The sequence below is a fragment of the Penicillium malachiteum genome (genome assembly GCF_028827825.1).
Source record: "Penicillium malachiteum strain IBT 17515 chromosome Unknown utg000003l:1.0-4950554.0:1.0-4952489.0, whole genome shotgun sequence".
Classification (NCBI taxonomy): Eukaryota; Fungi; Ascomycota; class Eurotiomycetes; order Eurotiales; family Aspergillaceae; genus Penicillium; species Penicillium malachiteum.
The window spans coordinates 177620-201330 of NW_026643096.1; the positions used below are offsets into that span (position 1 = coordinate 177620).

The following is a 23711-nucleotide window of genomic DNA, read 5'->3' on the forward strand; positions in this document are numbered from 1 at the left end:
CTCCAAATGTTTCAAATGTTGTATAGCTACTTCCCTGGTTCCGGGCAAAAAGGAATAAATGGTTGGAGCTTAGGGACAGATTTAAGGCACTTGTATTGTAGAAAAAGTTGACTAAGGCACAAACACAAATGAACGGCAGTAATAATGAGACCCCTTATCACTTCCCTCCTCAATATCTCCACAAGTAGAGTTGGGGATACAAAAATATGAAACTGTTTCTTTCACTAGCTACTGTGACCAGCGGACGGACATTGGGCATCTCAAGAGCGAGCTAACAGGCGTAATGAGGCTGAGAGAAAGCCACATCGGTGGCATTCTCTAGTCGGAGAGACTTAATAGACAGCTCTGAATCAAGAGCTGTCATCCGCCCGCTTGGCGATGGTCGAGTCGGTCGCGTTCTCCTCGCCGGGAAACTCGATAGTCAGTCTGGAGGCAGAGCTATCGTCCGCCCGCTTGGTAAGAGCAGGAGAAGACCCCGAGTGGCTCTTAAGATAGGCGGCCAGATGCTGGAGGCCAGTCACCTGAGAGACATCCAGCAGCTTACTCGCTGAGAATCTTTCAGTCAACTTTCAATATCTTTATGCTTCCAAGATTCATTAACTCACATGATGTAACTGGATAGCTCGCTGTCAGTAACGCAAGCGGCAGGAAGCCCAGAGCAAAGTTGGTGAAGTGCATTTTGATTTCTCTTTATGGAATTCAACGTGGAAATTAGAGCTTGTGGATGTGTTTTGTCCTTGTTTTCTTACTGATGCATCGGGAGAGAATTTGATGATAATTTATATTCTTTTCACCATCATCTTGAGAGGACGTCAATCTCATCTTCATTTCATCGTGGTGTAAGCCATGCAAGAATCTTACCTTGATTACCCAAAATATGCGGCACATGAATGACTAGGCAACCACTTCCAACGTTTGATAGGAGATAGATAACATTCAACAAGTTTGAATAAAGTGCTGGTATCATTATTACTCTGCTCAGGAATTTGATCACTGACTATTAAAATCAATACATAAGCCCCCTCAATGAATGTGTCATTCTATTGGTAATTGAACTATATTGGTGGGTCGATGTAAGCAATCTCACCCCGAGGTCATCCCGACTCTTTCCATATCATGATCCATGTAAGCATCAATTGATCCCAGAGTCATGATAACACCCGTGGATGAAACATCATAGTATCGAAGATCTCCATCAATCGTCTAGTAATCTTCATCTTTCGCATCCTTACAATCAATTTTAAACGTAGCTTACCAACCCCCCTAGATAAGCACTCGGGTAAGCGACAGAAAGCTTGAATAAGCGTCACTGGCGGCGAGTCGATGAACTGATTATAGTAAATCCAATACTCGTAGTACTGTGACAGGTTCAAGCTTCTGATAACTCAAGCAGCGTGGATGAACAGAAAAAAAATGGATCGACATGTACATGCATAAGCATCAGCCGGATTACAATTATAGATGAATTTCAACCTTGGAAGTTATCATTGTGAATTTTTGATTACCGAGCTAGCTTAGGCGATTCACAATTTCGTTATTGTTGCATAGTATTATTTACACCATATTAGTTGATGCAACCTTCCTACGCGATATTCGGATCAAAATACTATATCTTTCACCTCGCTTCGCCCTTAAAATGTTTCGAGAATTTTTATGGTTCAGGATTTGCGTTGACTGATTTGTCTAACATTCCGTCAGTTCAGAACTTGAACATCAGAAGTGGCTCCCAAGTATCCAGAGCTGTTCCGAGTCTTTACATTTCGCAGTGACGCCAGTGCCCCTGCCCTCAAGTGCTTTGCTTACCTGTTGAAATCACTCAAGTTCTGGCATTCTTTGACTACCGTTTTGAATCTTGGAATCATCTTCCAAGTTCTCTCCTTTCGAACTTTGCAAGTACTCCTATGTTATATGTGCAACTACCTACTAGTCTCTCTCCGGGAAATCTCCAAATGGCGGAGCTAAAGGTAGGCCTGATTGACAGCGAATATTTTTCAAGAAATTCTGAGAGCCTTGACAGTGACTTGGAACTTGATGATGATATTCGCGTTGATTATCCGGCAAGGGTAGGGTCACGGTTATGCTCGAAGCCTTGGGTACACGGAACGTTCCTAGCGATCGTATATGTGGTTATTCCAATAATACTCTATACTCTGTTGGGAGCTATGGTAATGAGAAAAAGAGAAGACTCGGACCGATGTCAACATGGTCCAAACCTGATCGATTGTGAGTACCATGTGGAATTCCTATCTCTGACAGAACATTTGAAAGGAAAGCGACCATAAGCCCACGCTTTGTATACATCTTAGCTTGAAGTTCTTCTAACCAAAGAAAATATAAGCGCCCGCTCATGAAGCAGTGAAATTTGAATCGAAATCCTTCGACGAAAATGGTGTTTACTCCGGCAAGTACACAGGAGACCCCAGCATAGAATTGGATAACCGATGGAATGATTTGATTCTTTGTGGGTTTGAATTTATCATCTGAACTTTCGATGGAGATCAAATTCACTGGTTTGTTTCCGAGATCTCTAGACCAGAATATACGGCTTCCGGACGAGCTTATTCATAAGCTTGGTCGAGAAGACCAAACAGTCTACCTTCCTGGACATGGATATATTGGGACGTTGAATGTCTTTCATGAACTGCACTGCTTGGTAAGCTGATATCTTGAATCATCCTTTGACAAGAGCCCTGGGATATCAGGAATCAATGAAAAAATACTTGTGCTGATTGGAGAAAAAGAAATGGATATACCAGAGCCTTTATATCGATCATTACCATCCGAATTATACTGAGTCCGAAAAGAAGCTTAATCGTGTTCACTCTTGTAAGATATTCATTATTCCTTATCACTGTTTTGACCTGGGCGCCTTTAGAGCCTCCGTTTGGTTTCTTCATTTGGCCCAAAATTCTAACACCAGTCACTGATAATGGTAAAGCACATTGTCTTGACATGATTCGACAAGGAGTTATGTGTCGTGCAGATATTCAGGTCATGCCATTTGAGTGGGTAGCAGATGTTCTAGCTCCAGCAGCAAATAAATCTGCACCTCATAAATGTGTGAATTGGGACAATGTTTATGAATGGTCCAAAGAGAACTCTGTGAATATGTTTGAGCCAGGTTTACTCGTTCATCCTACGAAAGGTAAGAAGTCCGAGTCAAATGTTACTACTACACACGCAACCAACACTTCTGCTTCCCGACATCTGGAGGTCCTCCGCCGGAGCTGAGGTTCCAATCGCCTGGATAACTCATACTAATAAAATGCGTATCTCCAGGTCCTGTTTTCCCCAAAGGCAATGTTCAAGATGAGCATCCCCCTATTCAAGTATCCCACCTGCACAGCGGACCAGTCTTGCGAAAGTAAGAATTATTTCAATTGCGTACGAGATGATATGTCAAAATAAGAGTATGATTCCGATCGGAAGCACCGAAATTCAGATGTCACAATTTCCAATACCCATTTTCCCCGTCAGAATATACTCTAGGTGGACGGGGCATAGGCTTGGTACCATGATTCACGGTAATCAACCTCCATGCTCTGAGAGACTTTGGTACAAACTTGCGACTGAGCCAATCTCCGCCCACATTCATCCCAACACAGGAACTCGAAGTCCATCAACTTCGTCAAAGAGAATGTAATCTTCATCATTTGCAGAGAAATGGTCCTCCAAATCTTCTCACTCCGCATTATTCTCCTCCGCGCTCAGCCTATGGGTTATACCATCAGTATATTCCGCTCGATGCCACCCTCTGTACATCTCAACATCCCATGTTCTAGTTAGAACACAAATTGGCGCAGTCTCCCTGTTTTTCTTGTCGTGCTGAAGCTCAGCAAACTTATTTAAACAATAATCATCAACAATAAGACAGGAGGACTCCTGGGCGTTATCGTCAAAGCCGTCCTCCGATAGAATCGGGTTGACTCTTGGATTGCGGGTGTCTACCGCCCATTTACTGCACTTTTCACGGATCGTGTCATGAGAGGCACCTTGTAGAGAGGAATCTGAAAAGATAGGGCAAAAGAAATAGGGAAACAGGTATTCTTGGTCAGCCTGGAGCAAAGATTCACGCGTTTCCCCGTAAAGAGTTTTCATATATGAATCCCAAAGGCCATCATCGCCATAACTTAAACGAAAAATGGGTAACCCCCAGAAAGGTCTAGGTCTATGGTGCCTGCAATGAAAAGATAGTGTTCCCGTTTATTGGACAGCTGGTCTGGGGTGAATCCATGTTGGGAAGTTTGCTGGCGGTTGAGTCGGGATGGATAATTGGTTCATCCAGACTTGACATCCAGCCTTTCGGAGACCCAAATGGTCCTTCTTTGTAGAAATGGCGACGAGAATCGTGAGGAAGGGCGAGTGAAAGACACATTTATTTTCAGCAAGTGTAGATGCAATACGCATTGTTTGGGGCACTAGACCCGAACATGAACCACCCTATGTAGGAGGCCTTGGAGAATGAAAGGACGAGGGCTAGAAGTTGGAACAGATGTGAACAACCTTGTTACCTAGTTCCTAATATACCTCTAATCCCAGGAGTGGGTCTGGAGTATTGGACTAACTTGGAGTGCCCTGTATGTTCCGTATGCACACTCATGCGAATGGGACGAGCTACGCGATCTCCATGGAATCAGTGGGGCAGATACTACGTGGAACAGAGGCGTTCTACCCGGTGTGTACTGAGGTTTACTGGAGGGATCCCACAGGTAAAAAAAAAAGATAAAAAAAGACAGAAATACCCTCTTCAAGAAATGGATAATCTGGAAAAAAACGGAGGGGATTTTAGGTCCAGCCCTGAAGTTCTAAATAGCGTATTGGTATTACGAGTTATACTGTAACTTTGCGAGCCCTTTTAGCATTTATCTAGTGTCCCACCACAACTAAATGCAGTGTTTAAGCCTTTAAAAAGAAGCCTACACATAGTGTTCTTATCATTTCATCGAATAAATCTCTATACATCCTAATTTTATGGCTAAGATTGACAATTCCCAGCCCTCAGGTTCAGTAATTCTAGGTAGTATTAGAATCATGATATGGGAACACCAAGGATTATTATAATATTTGATTAGTTCATACTATTTATATCATCCTATAATTAAGATTCAGTTGATATAGCCCTTTAGGAACAATGGCTATACCTATATAGCTAAAAAAAAAGTGAATAGTACTACTGATAGTAGGTAAATAATAGACTCAGATTATATATCAGCTACCTCTCACCCATCTCTCACTTACCTCTTACTTTAAAAATTCTTTACTTTAGCCTTGTATACTTTGTATTATTGAGGTTTAGTCTTTTAGAATTCTATAGTAAAACCTAACTATATTATTATTCTACTTAACTATTAAGTCCTGTAGGGCCCAGGACCTCCACCTGCCCAGGTGGTGATAAAGCAACCGGCGGTGAGCTAGGCGGTCAAAATTCATCATAGGAAAATGGGGTTTGGCTGTTCAAATGTTATAGGCTCCCGTACACATCCCCCACGCATTCAACACTATTGACACATCAACAGCACCCCACGCTCCTGCATGAAAACTTGACCTTAGCAACCTCGGACTAATCCGCCCCGATCCTTGTATACCGTGCATCATGCAATATCCAATGTTACATATGCGATTCCCCGCTATTGATTGTCACATTATGGGAAACTCGCAATGTTGATCTGCAATTCATTTCCATCCCTGGCAAAGGAATGAGAGGGTCAAGAATCTAGTTCAGCCTAAATATGGTCCCCTCATGGTATAAAAGGAACCCCAGGATGCTCTGGAGAAAATTCGAGCAAAGAAGCAACGCGTTGATATAGATCAAGATGCATTTTCGAATTTTTGTACTGGGTGCTGCTTGGCTTTCTGGCGTAGTAGCCTCGTCAGGAAACTCGAGCTACTATCAAGCAACTTCAAAAGGGTTTCGCATGCAGCATGGCTTTGAGACTGTACTAGTCCAGCCATTCGGGTATGACGGATTCCGTGTACGTGCATGGCCCTATCGCCCTCCCACTGGCGATGAGATTGGCTTTGTTTATGACCCTCCCCTCGAAGGGCCCGAGGGAGACCAGGCCCATGGAATGTCATTCGACACTGCGTTTATCGGTAATAAATCTGTCGAAATACGCAACGGAAACATCGTCGTCCGTACATCCGGCTGGGGCGGCAGTCCTGGAGGTTATCGCTTGGCCTTTTATCGTGTAGAGAACAATGGCACTGAGACTCTGCTCACGAATGAGTATGCGCCTCTGAAGTCTATCAACCCGCGATACTACTCATGGAATGGACCGGGAAGTGAGTTCGCAGCTGAATTCTCATTCAGCACGACACCAGATGAGCAAGTATATGGAACCGGTACCCAGCAAGACCACATAGTTAACAAGAAAGGCTCAACAATTGATCTCATCAACTTCAACACACATATCCCTACACCCGTATTTATGAGCAACAAGGGCTATGCATTTATTTGGAACATGCCTTCCACAGGTCGCATGGAATTTTCGCCTCTCAGAAATCGCTTCACCTCTGACTCCACTACCGTTGTGGATTATTTCATTGTCGCTTCGGACCCTGGTGACTACGACACACTACAGCAACGCCTTTCTGCACTTACAGGTCGTGCTCCTCTCCCTCCAGATTGGTCTCTTGGGTATATCCAATCCAAGCTGAGGTATGAGAATGAAACAGAGGTGATTTTACTGGCAGAAGAGTTTCATAGACGCGATATTCCAGTGTCTATGATCGTCATCGATTATCAGTCATGGGCCCACCAGGGCGACTGGGCTCTTGATCCACGCCTTTGGCCCAATGTTGCAAAGATGTCCGCAACTGTAAAGAACCTCACTAACGCTGAGATGATGGCATCCCTGTGGCCAAGTGTGGCTGATAACAGTGTCAATTATCTTGACTTGATAGCCAATGGATACCTTTCTGCCACACGATCTGGTCCAGGAACAACGGATTCATGGAACGGATCTTATATTCGCAACTATGATTCAACCAACCCCAGAGCTTGGGAGTTCCTATGGAACACCCTAAAGGAGAACTATTTCGACAAGGGCATCAAAAACTTCTGGATTGATCAGGCAGATGGAGGCTCTCTCGGTGAAGCATATGAGAACAATGGCCAGAGCACATACATCGAATCACTTCCCTTCACACTACCCGATGTGCTGTATGCTGCAGGAACACAGCGTAGTGTTGGTAAATTATACCCATGGGCTCATCAACAAGCCATCGAGGAAGGCCTTCGGAATGCTACATCTAGTGAGATAGGTACGACCTGCGACTACGTTTCTCTCAGCCGCTCAGGCTACATTGGTTCTCAGCGATTCTGCAGCATGATTTGGACTGGAGATACGACTGCGGTCTGGGAAACCCTTAGCGCCCAAGTCAGTACTTTGCTCTCAGCAGCCTCATCTGGTCTGGGCTGGTTCACCCTCGATGCTGGAGGCTTCCAGGCGGATCCTACAGTCTGGTGGAGCGCTAACATCGATACTCCTGAATATCGCGAACTGTACGTCCGGTGGCTGCAGTGGTCTACATTCTTGCCTTTTATGCGGACACACGGTTCTCGGGCATGCTACTCTCAAGACGCTTATTCCTGCGCGAATGAACCCTGGTCTTATGGTGAAGAGAACACTCCTATCATTGTCTCTTATATTCATCTCCGTGGTCAGCTCGCCCCGTACCTGAAGGCACTTTTTGATCAATTCCATCGCACTGGCAGAATGATCATGCGCCCGCTCTTCATGGACTTCCAGGCGTCCGATCCTAATATTGCCGAGTGGACACAGAAGAACACCAACTCAACAACACAACAATACATGTTTGGACCAAGACTACTGGTTACGCCTGTCACCCTTCCAAATGTAACTGAGTGGTCTGTCTATCTCCCTCAGATTGCCAATAATGAGACCCAGCCCTGGACTTATTGGTGGACCAACCAAACATACGCTGGAGGTCAAACGGTAATTATCAAAATCCATCAACTCTCAATCATTGGACAAAGCTAACGGGTAGGGTTTGATTTTAGGTGACAGTTCCTACGCCGGTAGAGCATATTCCCGTCTTTCATCTCGGGTCTCGAGAAGACGTTTTAAATGGAAGAGTTTTTTTCCTAAATCAATACCGCTGATAAGATCATAATTGAAGGTAAAGAGCTTAGTATAATAGACTCACGAGGAATAGGTAGCCAGTCTTATCTTTTTATATCAAGAAATCAGTCTATAAGAAGTCATCGGGTATGTACCTACTTCCAAGGTTAAAATCAGGGAATTTCCACCAAAGCTAGGTAGCAAATTAAATAATCCTCAGCTTCGCGCGGCACTGTATGTAGCAGTAAAATAGGGCAAGGTATCTACTCAGTACTCAAAATTTGAAGTGATTGACCAAAAATCTCAGTCAAGTAGACACCGTGACACTAAAGCCATGTTCACATAGTTAATTACTCAGTCAGTAGTATTTACAGGTAGCTGGTGATATGCCCTCTTTGCATATAAGTACCGACAGGGTTACCAACAGGGCTCCCTACAGGGCTACCTGTACGACTACCTATAAGGGAAGGTTAGCTGCTATAGGTATAGTTGAATGTAGGTAACTGATACCTATAGGCATGAGTTAGAGGTTAATTCTACCCCTCTGCTCTACCAGGGAGGAAACTTAAAAAAACAACTACAACCCAAGTAGGAAAACAGGTCTATAATCAATACTTAGAGGTCTAGGAGTATTCAAACTTTAGCCATTAAGTCAAGAGGTTTTAATAAAAGTGAAACGTTCTGTTTCTAATTTATATAGGGGCCTTGACTAGCTAAAAACCTTATAACTAGCAGGAAGAAAAAGAACCTTATACACAGTAAATATCAGGTATTTCTTGCTGATCTCTCACTTATCTATCACTCATCTCTCACTTAGCTCTGACTTTAGGTATCTCTGACTATTACTATCTAGGCACTTAGTCCTTAATATAGTAGGCTGTAGTTATGTGAGTAATCTATATATCTTAACACTATAAGTACTCAATACATATCAACTACCTATAATATTTAGGTTATATAGATCGCTGGAATTGAGCACTTCTAGCTCAGGGGTTTATATCCCTCAGTTACACTGTCTTTTGCTGTTCTTCTCTTCACCAATTGACTACTATTTACATGTTAGTCATCGTGCATGACGCTAAACTTGAGTTGGATAGGAACTCACCCCTCATTCTAATGTACTCTCTTCAGCTGGACTGAAGATCGAGTTCAAACGGCTGTATCCAACCTTGGAAGTATACATCATCATGATAGCATCAGTGAAACTTGAAGATCTCTCGTCGTCTGCCAGTGGAGAACTCACGAGGAGACCCACAACAACGCGCGAGCTTATCAAGCGCTTACAGGCTGCTGGTCAGGAAACAGGGCAAGAAAAAGCGCTCCAGGCTTTGGCGACTTGCATGGTCGATATTTTCAAAGATGAGAAAAAGCCATCTTACTCAAATGAGGCCTCGCAGCTGTCAACAATTTTATCCGATGCCGTGACTGATGGTCTTCTGGAAGCGTTCATAAACGCGATCAGCCAAGGCGCTAGCGACAATGACCTTGTTGACCCCCGTTTACTCATCGATCTATGCTACGTTCTTCGAAATTCCAATGACACCTTTTCGAAACACCATTTGCTGAAACCGTTGCTTACCAACCTTCACACACGAATTAAGGGTGCAGATTGCGCGCTCGAGAAACAATACCAACTGATTTGTACCCTTGGACATTTGCTTGACGCCATGGTCGATATCAAGATATCAGGGATTAGCCGAGAAAGCACACATGAACCGCTCTTGAGCAAACTCAGATCGCTTCGCAATCATTCGGAGCCTCGCTTGGCGCAAGCGTCTCGTTATGCACATGAAGCTTTGCGCGGAGTTCCTGATGATGAAGGGCAATGGCAGGCCATTTGTCGCTATAGCTGGACGGTCCTGGAACCAACTGCAAATATTGCAGGTGCAATATCCACCATGGATCCTACAAAGGCATTAGATGCGACATCAAACATATTGAGATTACTGAAGAATCTCAGCAGTAAAATTGAAGCACGCAAGGACATGTATACAGCGTCAGAATCGCTTCAGTACTTATTTCTTCAGACCCTGGGCTATTTGCCAAAAGAAAAGCTGTGGTACGGGGCACTCAGATATAGCGGGATACTCATTGAGGATCGTGAGTTGAACACATTGAAGGAACTTCTACCAGAACTGAAGTGTCTGAAGAATGAATCTTTCTGGTGTGGTCTCTACGCACAACTTGAGCAGAGTTGGAAGAAGCATGAAGACATGAGAGACGAAGTTGAGACTTTCATTGAGTGGACACTATACAAATTTCCGGTCGGGGAAAGCTGCCCAAGACAGGTGGGGAAAGAATTTCCAAGATTCCAATCCTGGATTACGCTTGTCGCCAATACCCTTGGTAGGCCGGATTGGAAGAAGGACCAGCGGCGCCCATCTTGGAGGAATCGCATTTTCAAGAACACCGAACATATGCCCACGCTAGCGATCTTTTGCAAATTGGAACAACCCAATGATCTCAACCACGATAGTCTTCTTGACAAAGCCTGGTCTAAATGCAAAAAGGCGCAAGCATTCTTTGCTCAAGTGACCGCAGCAGAGCATTATACGAAGGGGAGGCGTCTAGAGATCACTCGAATATCTGGAGCTCTACTTCCAATGGAGCGGTGTTACATCAATCTTGCGATCATAGAATCTTCGGTGAAGGATAGGAAGTCTCTTGATCCGATGACCCAACGTCAAGCCGAACTTTCACTGTTCGAGCAGCTCAAGGTTGCAAGACCCGAGAAAGAGAAAGAATTATGTTTGGAAGACCTATTCAATCAGCGGACCCTACGAAACGGCGAGTCAGATCGGCCAAAACGAGTGCTGATCCGAGGGAGAGCTGGTGTTGGAAAAACCACACTTTGTAAAAAGATAATGCATGAATTTCACCACAACCAAATGTGGAAAAATGATTTTCAGCATGTCTTCTGGATTCCTCTACGAAGACTCAAAGGACAGGCTAATCTGGAGGAATTCTTGAGACAAGAGTATTTCCTACTAGATAATGACAAGGAGATTTTAGTCCAGGCTCTGCTGGGACTTGTGTTGGATCAAAGAAGAACTCTCCTGATATTGGACGGCCTTGACGAGATTGTGGGGGAGAAAAGCGGATTTGGAAATGAAGTGACTCAACTCTTCCGGGGGCTGTTTGATCGTGAGAATATAATTGTTACTTCAAGGCCATATGCCGCTGTCTCTGCCGGTGGGAGAGAATTTGACCTGGAGTTGGAGACTATTGGATTTCGCCCCCAAGAAGTCAAGGAATACATCAGGAGTGTCGTTGACCCCGAGTCAAGTGATAACATCAAGCGATTCATTGAGCGATACCCAATCATACAGGGATTAGTTCAAATTCCCATTCAACTGGATGCACTATGCTTCGGCTGGGATGAGAAAGATGGGGACTTCTTACCCAATTCTCAAAAGACAATGACCACCCTATACCAGGCGATCGAAAAGAAGTTGTGGCGAAAGGATATGCAACAGTTGCTCGGAAAGAGTCCCTACGAAACCCAGCGATATCGGGAACTGGGTCAGATCAAGAAGGAATTGAATACAGAAGTTGAGGCGATAGAAACATTGGCATTCTACGGCCTTGTCAACAACGTCATTGAGTTCCAACCTCTGCACCTAAAGGCTCTATACACCCAGTTTCCACAACTAAACGATGGGCATCTAAACAAGATCTCTTTTCTGCGAACCTCCGATACGTCCTCTGATTATATGAAGAACTATCACTTCCTCCATCTCACCTTCCAGGAATTCTTCGCTGCGCAGTATTTTATCCGATTTTGGATCGAGGACAAGTCAATACCCTTCACCAACATTTCCTCGAATGGATCGATCACAACTACCAGCATCATTCCCGAGCAATTTCTTCGACGGGAGAAGTACGCACCGCGCTATAATATCATGTGGCGATTTGTGGCTGGGCTGCTGTATTTCACAAACAAAGAGAAACTATTGGATTTCATGAATATTTTGGATGGTGAACCGCGTGATGTCTTTGGTCCTGGACATCTGCAGATTCTCATGCACTGCTTCAGTGAGGTGGGCTTAACGAATGATGATCAAGCGCTGAAACAATTACACACGACTGTCGAAAGACGGCTGCTACGACTGTTCCTGATTAAAGTACCCAACCCGACTTTTGAGTATGCCTCGCTGGTAAAGGAGATAGAATTTCCAGAGCATCTGATCCAGAAAGCCCTTCTTATCGGACAATCGCGTTACAATAACTTGGAATTTTATGACTCATTCCTTTGTGAGCGCTTCAAATCCTCCACTCTCCCTCAAGGACTCATTGAGTTTCTCATTTCCTTTCAACATTCGGAACTTCCGCGCATAGTTGGACATTTCCACAAGTCTTTTCCAACACTCGCTTTGGATTATCTAGAATCTCTGGACCCAAAGAAGAGAAGGGAATTTTATTCAGGATTGTTCCGTGGGTTGCTGGAATCTAAGAGTCTTCCTGAAAGTTTTGTCAGTCGGATAATACAGAATTCCGACCAGGATGATTTTTTTCCCATGAGGCTATTGGCAGAGGATCCGGGACTGTCAATCGATGCCCGTACGTTTCTTCTTTCAAGGCTCCTAGATACGAAGATCCAGCATAACGAGCTTAAAATGCTGGAGAGAGCATGTCACTTTCCTACTCAAGATACACTCCTTTCACTTTTGACTCATGGTGATCTTGAGACGAGAACGCGTGGAGTTTGTCTCTCACGATTTTACAGAAAGCTAGATGCCAGTACACTGCAAAGACTACTTACTCTGTCGGAGTCTCAATATTCCGCCTCTGAAGCGGGCGACTTCACGGAAATATACCATTGGATTGCTGAGACACTCATGAATCAGCAAACTTTACCCGACTCGGTTTTACAGCAGGGATTAGATTTCTGCCACAGGGAAAACTTCGCACGAGACATCCGTCTTATGCCCAGTTGTACCATTCTAGTCAAGAAGTCTTTCATGGAAGATAAAGACTACGAAGCCTTATTCTCAAACGGTAGCTGGAATCAATGTCTTTACAAGTGTCGAGATTTACTTCCTGGTCTTCTGTACAGATTCAGAGATAATGTTCTCGCTGAATTACAGTCCAAAGACAGCTTTGTTGTTTCGTGTGCACTTTCGGCAATAAGATGGTTGGATGACTTACCCGAGCAAATCGTCCAATCCTTGGTAACAATAATAAATCATGGCACATTGGATCACGGAATAATGGCAGTGGAGGCTCTGCAAAGAATTAATATTCCTGTCAACAAAGCTCGCAGACTGGCACCTGCTATTTGCAACTTGAAGATACCCCAATTGTTTCGCGTTTTCCAAAGCTCTCGGATGATTCCAGAAGATGTTCTCAAGTTGTTATTTCCACACATCGAGTTAGATATGGACCGTCAACTATCAGTGATGCTTGAATTCGCAAGCTACCCTGTCATCATGATTTTGCGCAATCAAGTCAAGCTCCCATCAACCATCATTCAAAGTTTGCTTCTCTCAATTGAAAGTGAGTCAGCACCGGAAGGGGCATCTATTGCAGCAGAGTTCATTTTAAGAGATCGCGCGGATTTCTATTCAATGTTACCAGGACTAAGCGAATGGGCCTGGCAAAGTCTCTTCAAAATTTGGACTGATAGAAGCATTGATGAGAACCTCAACTTTTACGTTCTGGATGATTTGCTTTACATCAATATGCCTGAGGGCTCTTGGCAAGTGAGGATTAACACTCCAGAGGTAAAGGAGAAGCTCAACTGTGGGATTAAGGCTGCGAAGCAAAGAGTTAAAGAGCTTGAGGCTACGTCTTGTCCTCCAGATTTGCTAGATGATTAGTCTATCTTAATTCAGGTATCTTTGACTTTAGGTATCTCTCACTTTAGCCTTATATCTAATACCCACTGGTAGGATAAATCAGGGATGATCCACTAGTAGGGAGAGCACTGGAGGTAATAGGAAAGTTGACATGTAATACGTCAACGACGGTTAACTCAGAAGATATGCCAAAAGTCCCAGCATTTACCGTTAATATGAAAAGGCAGGATGTGAAAAAGAAAGGAAGGAACCTTGTCGATGTAAAAAGGCTACCTAGTACTAAAATCAAAATTAGTGGCAATGGTCATCTAGTGGCTATCGCTGGTTGCCGATGTGATCAACGCCATTCAACCTTGGTGAGTCGAACTAGTGCATTCCAGGATGGTTAGGTCCTTTAACCCCTCACCCCCATCCACGCCGATCCTAATTCTCGGATTCTCCTTTTGTCTGATGATTAATTTAAATGTTGAAGCACTTCAGATGAAATATCGTACGAGGTACAATCAACGAGGATATGTATACTGTGACTTCAAGTTACAATTTAAATATTTCCCTTCGAAAAGTGTGACTTGGTACCACTGGCAGTGAGTGGCAGTGACAGCTTAACCCCCACTAGTGGCTTTGAAGGAATCTGCACATTTATATCAACACGCTAAGCCCGCCACGCATTGTTACATCATTGATCTCTCCTTAGATCGGCTTTTATCCGATCAAGGGGTAGCTTCCGATTGAGAGAAATACCCGAGAGAGTCAAGGTTACAAGCTAATTCCACACTAGATTGATACCTGCTACGTCGGTATCTGCGGGGAAATGATACCGTTACTGCCTAGTAGTAGGAGAAGATAACAATGATCAGTCCTTGAACAGAGGGTATATAAGCATAATTAAGGACTATGCAAAGTGTTGATCAGTTAATCAGGCTTTTCAATTATAATGAGGGTAATCAGTCTGGGCACGCTTCTTGCGTGTGCAGCACTTGGTGAATCTGTCGTTTTCAAGCCTCAAAGCGATTTCCAAGAAATATCGGGATCAAATAATTCCTTTCCTGTTGATTTACCTTTTAATAATCGGGCCTTTGGATTCAAGCCAAATGAGTCTGACTTCGATGGCGAAGGAAGTGAGTGCATCTCAGTTGAACCTATCTTCACCAACAGAAGAATCCATCAACTGGAAACTCTAGAAAGACGCTCTAGCAGAGTGAGAAATGACCATAAGGGGATGAGCTGACCAGAACACACAGACTCCTATCCAGCGGCGCAAATGCCTCCAGAAACCTTCTCCTTTGGTGGAATGAATTATCAATTTGCAAAATATAATGCAACTGGCTATGATAATGTTCTCTCTCAAGGCCAGGAAATCCAGGTTCCCCCATCGAAATACTTCAGCTTCCAGATGCTTGCTGCATCGGAATCAGGAATGGCCTCTGGCTCCGTTCTGGCCAAGTACGCCGATGGTAGTACATCCACTGGAGCTGTGCTAGTGCCAGCATGGTATAGCTGGCCTTATCCAGAGGGAGGAGATCTGGTGTTCACCTGCTATCTCACAGACAATGACACAAATTGGAATCGATCCAATATCTTCCAAACCACCAACTGGCTGGACTCATCGAAAGAGCTTCTCTCTCTGACCCTTCCCAATACCTCCACTGGAGCATCAACCAGTCCCGGTGGAGCTGCTATTGACACAAGCCTGCATATTTTCGCTTTGTCCATGTTGCCAGCATCTGAAGAACAGTCTGAGCTCATTAAACTGGAAACTCAGTATGCTCGCTCAACAAAGAAATGGATCGAAGACACTGATAAGGTCCAAATTGTTGAGGTGCTTGTCAACAATGTGGGGTCATCATTCGCGCTACGCGAAAACAATGTCCGGATACGCGTCGACTCACCAGGTCTGGAGACTGTGACCGAAGGTATAATCAATCGACTAGGACCTGGTGATCAAGCCGTGGTAGAAATCGGTGTTAAAAATTGTCATGAGGTACCAGTGGGAGATTCTGGTCCTGCAACAATTGTGATTGAGGGTGACAATGTGATAACCCCCAAGTATACTTTTGAGGCGACATACGGCATCGGCCCCTATGAAGCAACCTACGAGTCAATATACGCCCACGAATCTCCGAACTGGTACAATAATGCGAAGTATGGGATTTTCATTACTTGGGGAGTATACTCAGTCCCTGGCTGGGCGAACGTTCCCCCTAAAGAGGATTATGCGGAATGGTACATGGAAATTCCAAGGTTCCCACCAGATATTGAGTGCATGAGGCTGACATAGTTTAATAGGTATTGGTGGTGGTTGAATGAAGGTCCAAACGGATCGGTCGGTGTTTATGATTATCATCTCGAGAAATATGGTCCTCATGTGGTCTATGATGACTTCATCCAGAATTTTACTGCAAGTGCATTTGATCCTAAGGAATGGGTAGATCTCTTTGCGGATTCCGGCGCCAAATATTTCGTGCAAGTCAGCAAACATCATGAAGGATATACTTTGTTCGATCTTCCAGCAAATGTGTCAAAGAGAACCTCCGTCGCTCTGACTCCTCATCGTCATTTGCTGAAGGTGTGTGCAGTATCTCTGCAGAATATTATGTTACATCGACTAACATTTAAATAATTATCAGGAATTGTTTGACGCAGCGGAAGAATATCAGCCCCAGCTCCATCGATCGGCGTAAGTACTTTCAAAGTCTTTACTGACTGAATAAAGTCGTGAGCTAACAACCGTTCTCTTAAAGCTACTATAGTCTCCCAGAGTGGTTTAACCCCGACTACAAGAAGTATGGATTCTCAACATGGCCGGGAGGTAAGTATCAGTTGAGTCGATACTACTGCTTGTAATCAATTAAAAAAAGCATTTAGGAAATGCGACCAATCCTTTCACAAATCATACCCTCCCGTACACTGGCTGGGTGCCTGTCAATGATTATATCGAGGACAAAATTCTCCCTGAAATGAATACTCTCGCCGACATGGGATCCGAGATCATGTGGTGTGACATTGGTGGACCTAACCGGACAGCAGAGTTTGCCTCAAAGTGGTTCAACAAAGCAGCCAGCGAGAACCGCCAAGTTGTTATGAACAACCGTTGTGGCCTTCCCGGAGACTTTGATACCCCCGAGTATGCCACATATTCCGCCGTGCAAACCAGAAAGTGGGAGAGCAATCTCGGCATGGACCCCGATAGCTACGGATATAATCGCGCTATTCCTCTAGCCAGCTACATGAATGCTAGTAGCATTGTTACAAGCCTTGTTGACATTGTCAGCAAGAACGGCAACTTCTTGTTAGATGTTGGACCCACAGCCAACGGGACGATCATCGATGTTGAGCAAAAACACCTGCGTGAGGCTGGCAAATGGATTAGAAGCCATGAAGAGGCTATTTTCAACACAACCTATTGGTTTGTGACTCCAGAGGAGGGAGAGGAAATTCGATTCACCCTTTCACAAGACGCGTTTTATATCCATATACTGGCGAGGCCAAATAGCACCATTGCTTTGTCAAGCCCAATCCCATGGATTGAGGGTGATCAAGTCACGGTGGTTGGAGGCAGGATGCACGGAATCGTGGTTCCCAGCCACAGGTCTTACAATGGATCCGAGGTGATTTTTTCAGTGAGCGAGGATGTTGCAGCAGCGGATGAATATGCATGGGTCTTCAAGATCTCTTATTAAGCGATACAGAGAACTTGAAGACTAGCAAAATCAGACAAGTCATTACCAGGAATACGAGTCATTCCTGTACCCATTATCAACTCATTGTAAATATCGAGAAGTAACTTGAAATAACTTGATAAACTCGGTAAATAGAACCCTCAAATTGACTTTTCCCGCAATACTATTCATTCTCGTTTCGGCAGTGAGGGGGATAAAGTGCATCATGCTCCCAAGTGGAGAAGTCACATCTGACCATTCACCTTAATGATTTCAATCATGATGTCTTCAATCCGGAGCCCCGGGTGTATTCCGTAATTCGAGTTCATCTGTCCATTATGTACATGAACTGTATGCAGGTTTGCACATGTGTGATGTGGGGGATCCGAGACAAGGAAATAGCCTTGGACTCTCTCCACAGACAACAATGTAACTGCAGCGCCCAACAGAGGGGATATTTCAGCCTGAATCAACTAGTACACGAGTGTCTGTCTGTGCGTATTTTTGCCATTTGGTTAGATCTTATTACATCTGAAATTTGAAGTGATGATCTTGGAATATTTACTTTAACCGGAATTATGCTCAATATTATTCCCCAGCCTCTTTTGCCCCAACGCTCATGCATCTTCCCACAGCATTGATCAACATTATAAATTCAGGCTAAATGACAAAATCCTCGCAATTGAGAACATACAATCGGGGATTCCCCGCGCAAACCCCCTTGCTAGTACATAGATCTACTGCGGGAGTTGCTATATTGGGAAGAATGTGGATACCTTCAGTATACCCCGTGGGATGGCTATAGCCGAAGAGCAACCGGAACTGATTCGGACTCGGGAGAGGCTGGGTATAAATAGAGTCGGCAGAGAGACATTCATCTAGACTTTAGTGGCAGACAGGGTCTTCATCAGTCAAAATGCCTGTTCCATCCAAGCTTTTAGCTGTGGTGGCAGCCTCAAGTTTGATCCCCGCGGTTTTTTCGCAGGCAAACACCTCATATGTCAATTATAACATTGAGCCACAGCCAAGTCTCGATACTCAAACCCTTGCGACAATTAATCTGGGCTTTCCGGACTGTGGAACTGGACCCCTCAAAGACACCTTGGTTTGCAATTCATCTGCAACCCCTCATGATCGCGCCGCAGCTCTGGTCTCTCTATTCACCTTCGAGGAGCTAGTAAATAGCACCGGAAATGATATTCCGGCAATTCCTCGCCTCGGATTACCTCCATACCAGGTTTGGAGTGAAGCGCTGCATGGACTGGATCGTGCCAATTTTACCGACTCCGGTGACTATAGTTGGGCCACATCTTTCCCTTCTCCCATCTTGTCCATGGCCGCATTGAACCGGACCTTGATCAATCAAATCGCCGGAATCATTTCAACTCAAGGTCGTGCATTCAATAATGTCGGTCGTTATGGATTGGACGTTTATGCACCAAACATCAATAGTTTCCGCAGTCCCGTGTGGGGAAGAGGTCAAGAAACCCCAGGAGAGGATGCTTACTTCCTTTGCTCAACATATGCGTATGAGTACATCACCGGAATCCAGGGAGGGGTTGATCCGGAGCATCTGAAGCTCGTCGCTACTGCAAAGCATTTCGCTGGATATGATATCGAAAACTGGCATAACCACTCTCGTCTCGGCAATGATCTGAACATTACCCAGCAGGATCTGGCCGAGTACTTCATGCCGCAATTCTTGACTGCAGTTCGCGATGCCCGAGTTCACAGTGTCATGTCTTCCTACAATGCAGTCAATGGTGTCCCTAGCTCCTCAAACTCGTTCTTCCTGCAAACCCTTCTTCGCGACAGCTGGGACTTTGTGGAAGATGGCTACGTGTCTTCTGACTGTGATGCAGTTTACAATGTATGGAATCCTCACGAGTATGCTCACAACATCACAAGCGCTGCAGCAGATTCTATGCGAGCAGGAACTGACATTGATTGTGGTACATCCTACCAATACTATCTCAATGACTCATTCCTCCTGGGCGATATTTCACGAACTGAGATCGAGCGTGGTGTAATCAGGCTTTACGCAAACCTCGTTCGCTTGGGCTATTTTGAAGGGAATACCAGTGCATACCGCGATCTGGATTGGTCGGATGTCACCACGACCAATGCTTGGAATATCTCGTACGAAGCTGCCGTGGAGAGCATTGTTCTTCTGAAGAATGACGGCTTTCTACCACTTTCGCAAAAGGTTCGCAGTGTTGCCCTCATTGGACCTTGGGCGAATGCCACAACCCAAATGCAAGGCAACTATTACGGCGATGCTCCTTATCTCATTAGTCCCCTCGCAGCTCTCGAAGACTCGGATCTGACTGTGAACTTCGCCTTGGGCACCAACATTTCCTCCGAATCGACTGCCGGATTTGCGGATGCGATTGTTGCAGCAAAGAAATCAGATGTTATCATCTTTGCTGGTGGCATTGACAACACCATTGAGGCGGAAGGAATGGACCGAGAGAGTATTGCCTGGCCTGGTAATCAACTTGAGTTGATCAAGGAGCTGAGTACCGTGGGCAAGCCGCTTGTCGTTCTGCAAATGGGTGGTGGTCAGGTTGATTCTTCCTCACTCAAGGCAAACAAGAATGTTAATTCTCTCATCTGGGGTGGATACCCAGGACAGTCAGGAGGACAAGCCCTTTTGGACATCATCAGTGGCAAGCGAGCTCCGGCTGGTCGCCTCACCGCTACACAATACCCAGCTGAGTATGCTTTGCAGTTCCCAGCTATTGATATGTACTTGCGTCCCCAGGGAGACAACCCTGGTCAGACGTATATCTGGTACACTGGAACTCCGGTATACGAGTTTGGACATGGAGAGTTCTATACAACATTCAAGCCATCTCTTTCCAGCTCAGATGTCCCTTTCAATGAGTCCTTCTCGATTGTCGATCTCCTATCACAGCCTCACTCCGGCTACAATGCGGTTGAGCAAGTGCCCTTCCTCAACTTTACCGTCAGTGTCGAGAACACAGGAAGCGTTGTGTCCGATTATACTGCCATGGTATTTGTCAACACAACAGCTGGACCGAAGCCGTACCCCAACAAATGGCTTGTTGGATTTGACCGTCTTGGATCTGTCGAGCCTGACCATGCCCAGTCGATGGTCATTCCCGTCTCACTTGACAATCTCGCACGTACAGACAGCCTTGGAAACCGTGTTGTCTACCCTGGAAAGTATGAGCTGGCACTGAACAATGAACGATCGATTGTGTTGGCTTTTACCTTGACGGGTGATGCGACGACCATTGCGAAATGGCCATTGGATGAGCAGCAGATTCCCGCTGCATGAATGGTGACTGCTATATAGTCTTTCTATTCCATGGGATAATTAGCGGAAATGACCATTTAGTCTTCTCATTTAGACCCTAGGAAGAAGTTGAACAATTAGATAAACAAAATGAATTTAATCCCTACAATTTCTATGAAACCATCATATACACAGCAGAAATGGCCAAAGTAACAACCCAGGCAGTCAATATTGATGCACCAACTGTATCCGCCGTTGTAATGTCGGAGTAGTGAATAGGCGACTCATCATCCTCATCAGATTCGGTTCCAGCTGCACTATTACCTTCACTACTGCCTCCGGTGGTTGAAGTAACAGGTCCACCAATATCAGCAGCAAGAAGTCCCTGGACAACTTCAAGAACGCTCATCTGTTGACCAACACCAGTTGTTCCATCATAACTGCCACTCGACCAGCGAAACCCACAATATGTGCCTGTCGTCCCATCCTGACATTGACTAACTGCAGCCTGAGCAGTCGCGCGTAGTTTTGTCATTATTGTATCATATGTGTACGGTGCGTACTGCGTTACATCGGCCATCCATCGAGAAAGGTACGCCTTGAATGACAGTTGATCTGTATCACAGCTTCCTCTTAGTTCACAGGGCACTTCATACATCACATCAGTACTTGAGACGTTCGTTGAGAAGAAATGGTCTGTTTTGGACAGTAGCGCATTTAATCTTGTCTTCCATGCTGAGGTAGAAGATGAGTTTGCGGATAACGAGTATGTCTAATCATGGAGATATCAGCACTTTGAAAAGTGTTAGTTGGTGAATGTAACTTCTCACATAGTTGTACATAACGGATGCACCATGAAGATAGATTCCAGCAGTATATGACCAACGCGTTCTGTCGTAGGAGGTACAATTGCTAGCATCAGTTGTTCCATCATAGACTTGGTAGTCGGATGTAATAAGTCCAACACTCTTTGACCAGTTCCATGCCTTATTGGCCCATTCCGCATATGTTTCATTGCCAGTATATCGCGCAAGACGTGCCGCAATGTCAAAGAAACAACCATTTGCGATGGTATTCTTGTAATCGTATCCAGCATTCCACGTATAGATCTGCCAACGCAAACCTCCGGCACAACTAGATGTATCCCAACGATTTGCCTGCTCGTTGAAGACGGCCTGTACCATGGCAAGCCATCCTGGCGATGATGAAGAGGGATTTGTGAAATTTCGTTCTGCAGCCATCATAGCACTGAGTGCCCAGAAGCATTGGTCATCGTTTCCTTCAGTGTATGTTTGATTAGATGGCATGAAATCTCCTTTATCACCGGCTTGATGCTCCATCGCTTGAACGGTAATCGAGTTGTATGTCGTGTCCCCCGTGTAGGCCCAATAGCTGATGAGACTTCCAAAGAATGCACCCACCTCCCACCAATAGTAGGGATCTGGAAGATTTCCAGGGACCTCGCCTGTATTGTTGCCGGTGTAAAAAGTGACGAGATCATAGGCCACAGTGCTTGCTGCTGATTTTATTGAGTCTTGTCACAAAGTCAGTAACTGTGATTCCAAGTCTTTATAACCATTTTAAATGTTAATTATACTTGTACCTACCTGAGCTGTCTATATCTAATGTTATCCCCGTTCCTTCAACCAAAGGGTTCAAATATGACAATTGTAGCGTGAAAAGTAGCCATCGCCGTCGAGAAGCCGCTTGAACCCCCATATGAACCTTTTCAATCCTATGATATCGACAGGAATGTCAATGTTTAAAAATTTGACTTTCAATTTCGAATTCTCAACGAGAAACCAGTTGACCGTGAAATTTGGATTCGCCCAGAATGATAATGATATACTGGTATTTTGGATGAGATTTCAAGGTTGACTAGAACCTGGGTAGATCTATAATCCCTTTAATAAGATATTCGAGAGACTTCTGATCTATTATTGAACGGACTGGATACCATCCATGGGATGTCGAGAGAGAGATTCATCATCCATCTTGGCGCCGAGCAAGTCGTGATTGTCAGTTTCAAAATCAGAGGTCCCTGTCCAATACAGGTCAAATGAGTTAAGGCTCTCTGGAGAACTAAGATCTTGGAAAAGTTCTGCCTAGGTCAGTATGTGGTAAGAGGGCTGTTAAGAAGAATCCCAAGCGCCAAGTTGATCTGGACAGCGGCTATGGGAGATTGGAAGCGCATAGTCTCGTCTTGGCTCAGCTTGGCGGACGAGCCGGATGTGATGGAAGGAAGAGGAAGAAGAATCAGCCCCTTGGACGCGTATTGCCAAGAATCAATGGTAAAGAATACCAAATCGAATGATTGCAATGTGAAAGAAAGGGGGAAACAGGTCACTGTCCACTGAATGTTCTTGGGCGCTGTTGATACTGTGCGGCGACTCGCGTAGATCTTTAATGTTGCTCTTGCGTGGCCGTGAGTGCTTGAATACATATACTGTATATCAGTCATAAGACGTACACATAGAGTTTGATTTTTGCATAGGTGTGTTATATGCATGAAACAAAAACTATCAGATAGAGCTGCTCCCAACTATGCCATTGCAACGATCGGGGCGCCTAATAAAAATTTGAAGAGAAAGGTCTGAGGGAAAAAATATTTCAATCTACTGGAAACATAGAGGAGTTGCCTTTTGAAGTCTTATTCAAAATATGATGTTTGTCGTAAAATGTTTGTGTGAGTAGTAGTGACTCGTGAGGATACGAGAGACGATGACTCGGATGCAAACAATGCAAACTGCTGGTATCCTGTTATATCGCATTCCAGTGTATGCAAGATGACGATTCAGGTACATTAGTTCAAATATTAGGAGAATGATGAAGCTTGAGTATCGCATCAACTATCCATCCTTGATTAAAATATCTATTCGAGTCTCGAGTCCCATCAACTTGAATCGGT

General features: G+C 44.7%; 6 protein-coding genes across 6 annotated transcripts; 4 read left to right on the forward strand and 2 right to left on the reverse strand.

The window, feature by feature from the left end:
- Window positions 1-350: 350 nt before the first annotated feature.
- Window positions 351-678, reverse strand: N7483_006395 (uncharacterized protein; the record flags this gene model as incomplete). The annotated part of the gene is made up of 2 exons (XM_057089832.1): window positions 351-547; window positions 606-678. The coding sequence occupies 2 exons, from the start codon at window positions 676-678 to the stop codon at window positions 351-353; spliced, it is 270 nt and encodes an 89-aa protein (XP_056944573.1).
- A 5135-nt stretch (window positions 679-5813) lies between these two features.
- Window positions 5814-8125, forward strand: N7483_006396 (uncharacterized protein; the record flags this gene model as incomplete). The annotated part of the gene is made up of 2 exons (XM_057089833.1): window positions 5814-7958; window positions 8024-8125. 2 exons carry the CDS (start codon window positions 5814-5816, stop codon window positions 8123-8125), a joined length of 2247 nt encoding a protein of 748 aa, XP_056944574.1.
- Window positions 8126-9271: 1146 nt separating this feature from the next.
- Window positions 9272-12207, forward strand: N7483_006397 (uncharacterized protein; the record flags this gene model as incomplete). Its single annotated transcript, XM_057089834.1, has 2 exons — window positions 9272-12124; window positions 12181-12207. The coding sequence occupies 2 exons, from the start codon at window positions 9272-9274 to the stop codon at window positions 12205-12207; spliced, it is 2880 nt and encodes a 959-aa protein (XP_056944575.1).
- Window positions 12208-15143: 2936 nt separating this feature from the next.
- On the forward strand, window positions 15144-17562 carry N7483_006398 (uncharacterized protein; the record flags this gene model as incomplete). Its single annotated transcript, XM_057089835.1, has 5 exons — window positions 15144-16105; window positions 16169-16448; window positions 16510-16559; window positions 16624-16691; window positions 16748-17562. The coding sequence occupies 5 exons, from the start codon at window positions 15144-15146 to the stop codon at window positions 17560-17562; spliced, it is 2175 nt and encodes a 724-aa protein (XP_056944576.1).
- Window positions 17563-18457: 895 nt separating this feature from the next.
- xlnD (beta-xylosidase XylA) lies at window positions 18458-20845 on the forward strand (the record flags this gene model as incomplete). The annotated part of the gene is made up of 1 exon (XM_057089836.1): window positions 18458-20845. One exon carries the CDS (start codon window positions 18458-18460, stop codon window positions 20843-20845), a length of 2388 nt encoding a protein of 795 aa, XP_056944577.1.
- A 130-nt stretch (window positions 20846-20975) lies between these two features.
- N7483_006400 (glycoside hydrolase family 76 protein) lies at window positions 20976-22797 on the reverse strand (the record flags this gene model as incomplete). The annotated part of the gene is made up of 3 exons (XM_057089837.1): window positions 20976-21575; window positions 21634-22337; window positions 22761-22797. 3 exons carry the CDS (start codon window positions 22795-22797, stop codon window positions 20976-20978), a joined length of 1341 nt encoding a protein of 446 aa, XP_056944578.1.
- Window positions 22798-23711: the final 914 nt, after the last annotated feature.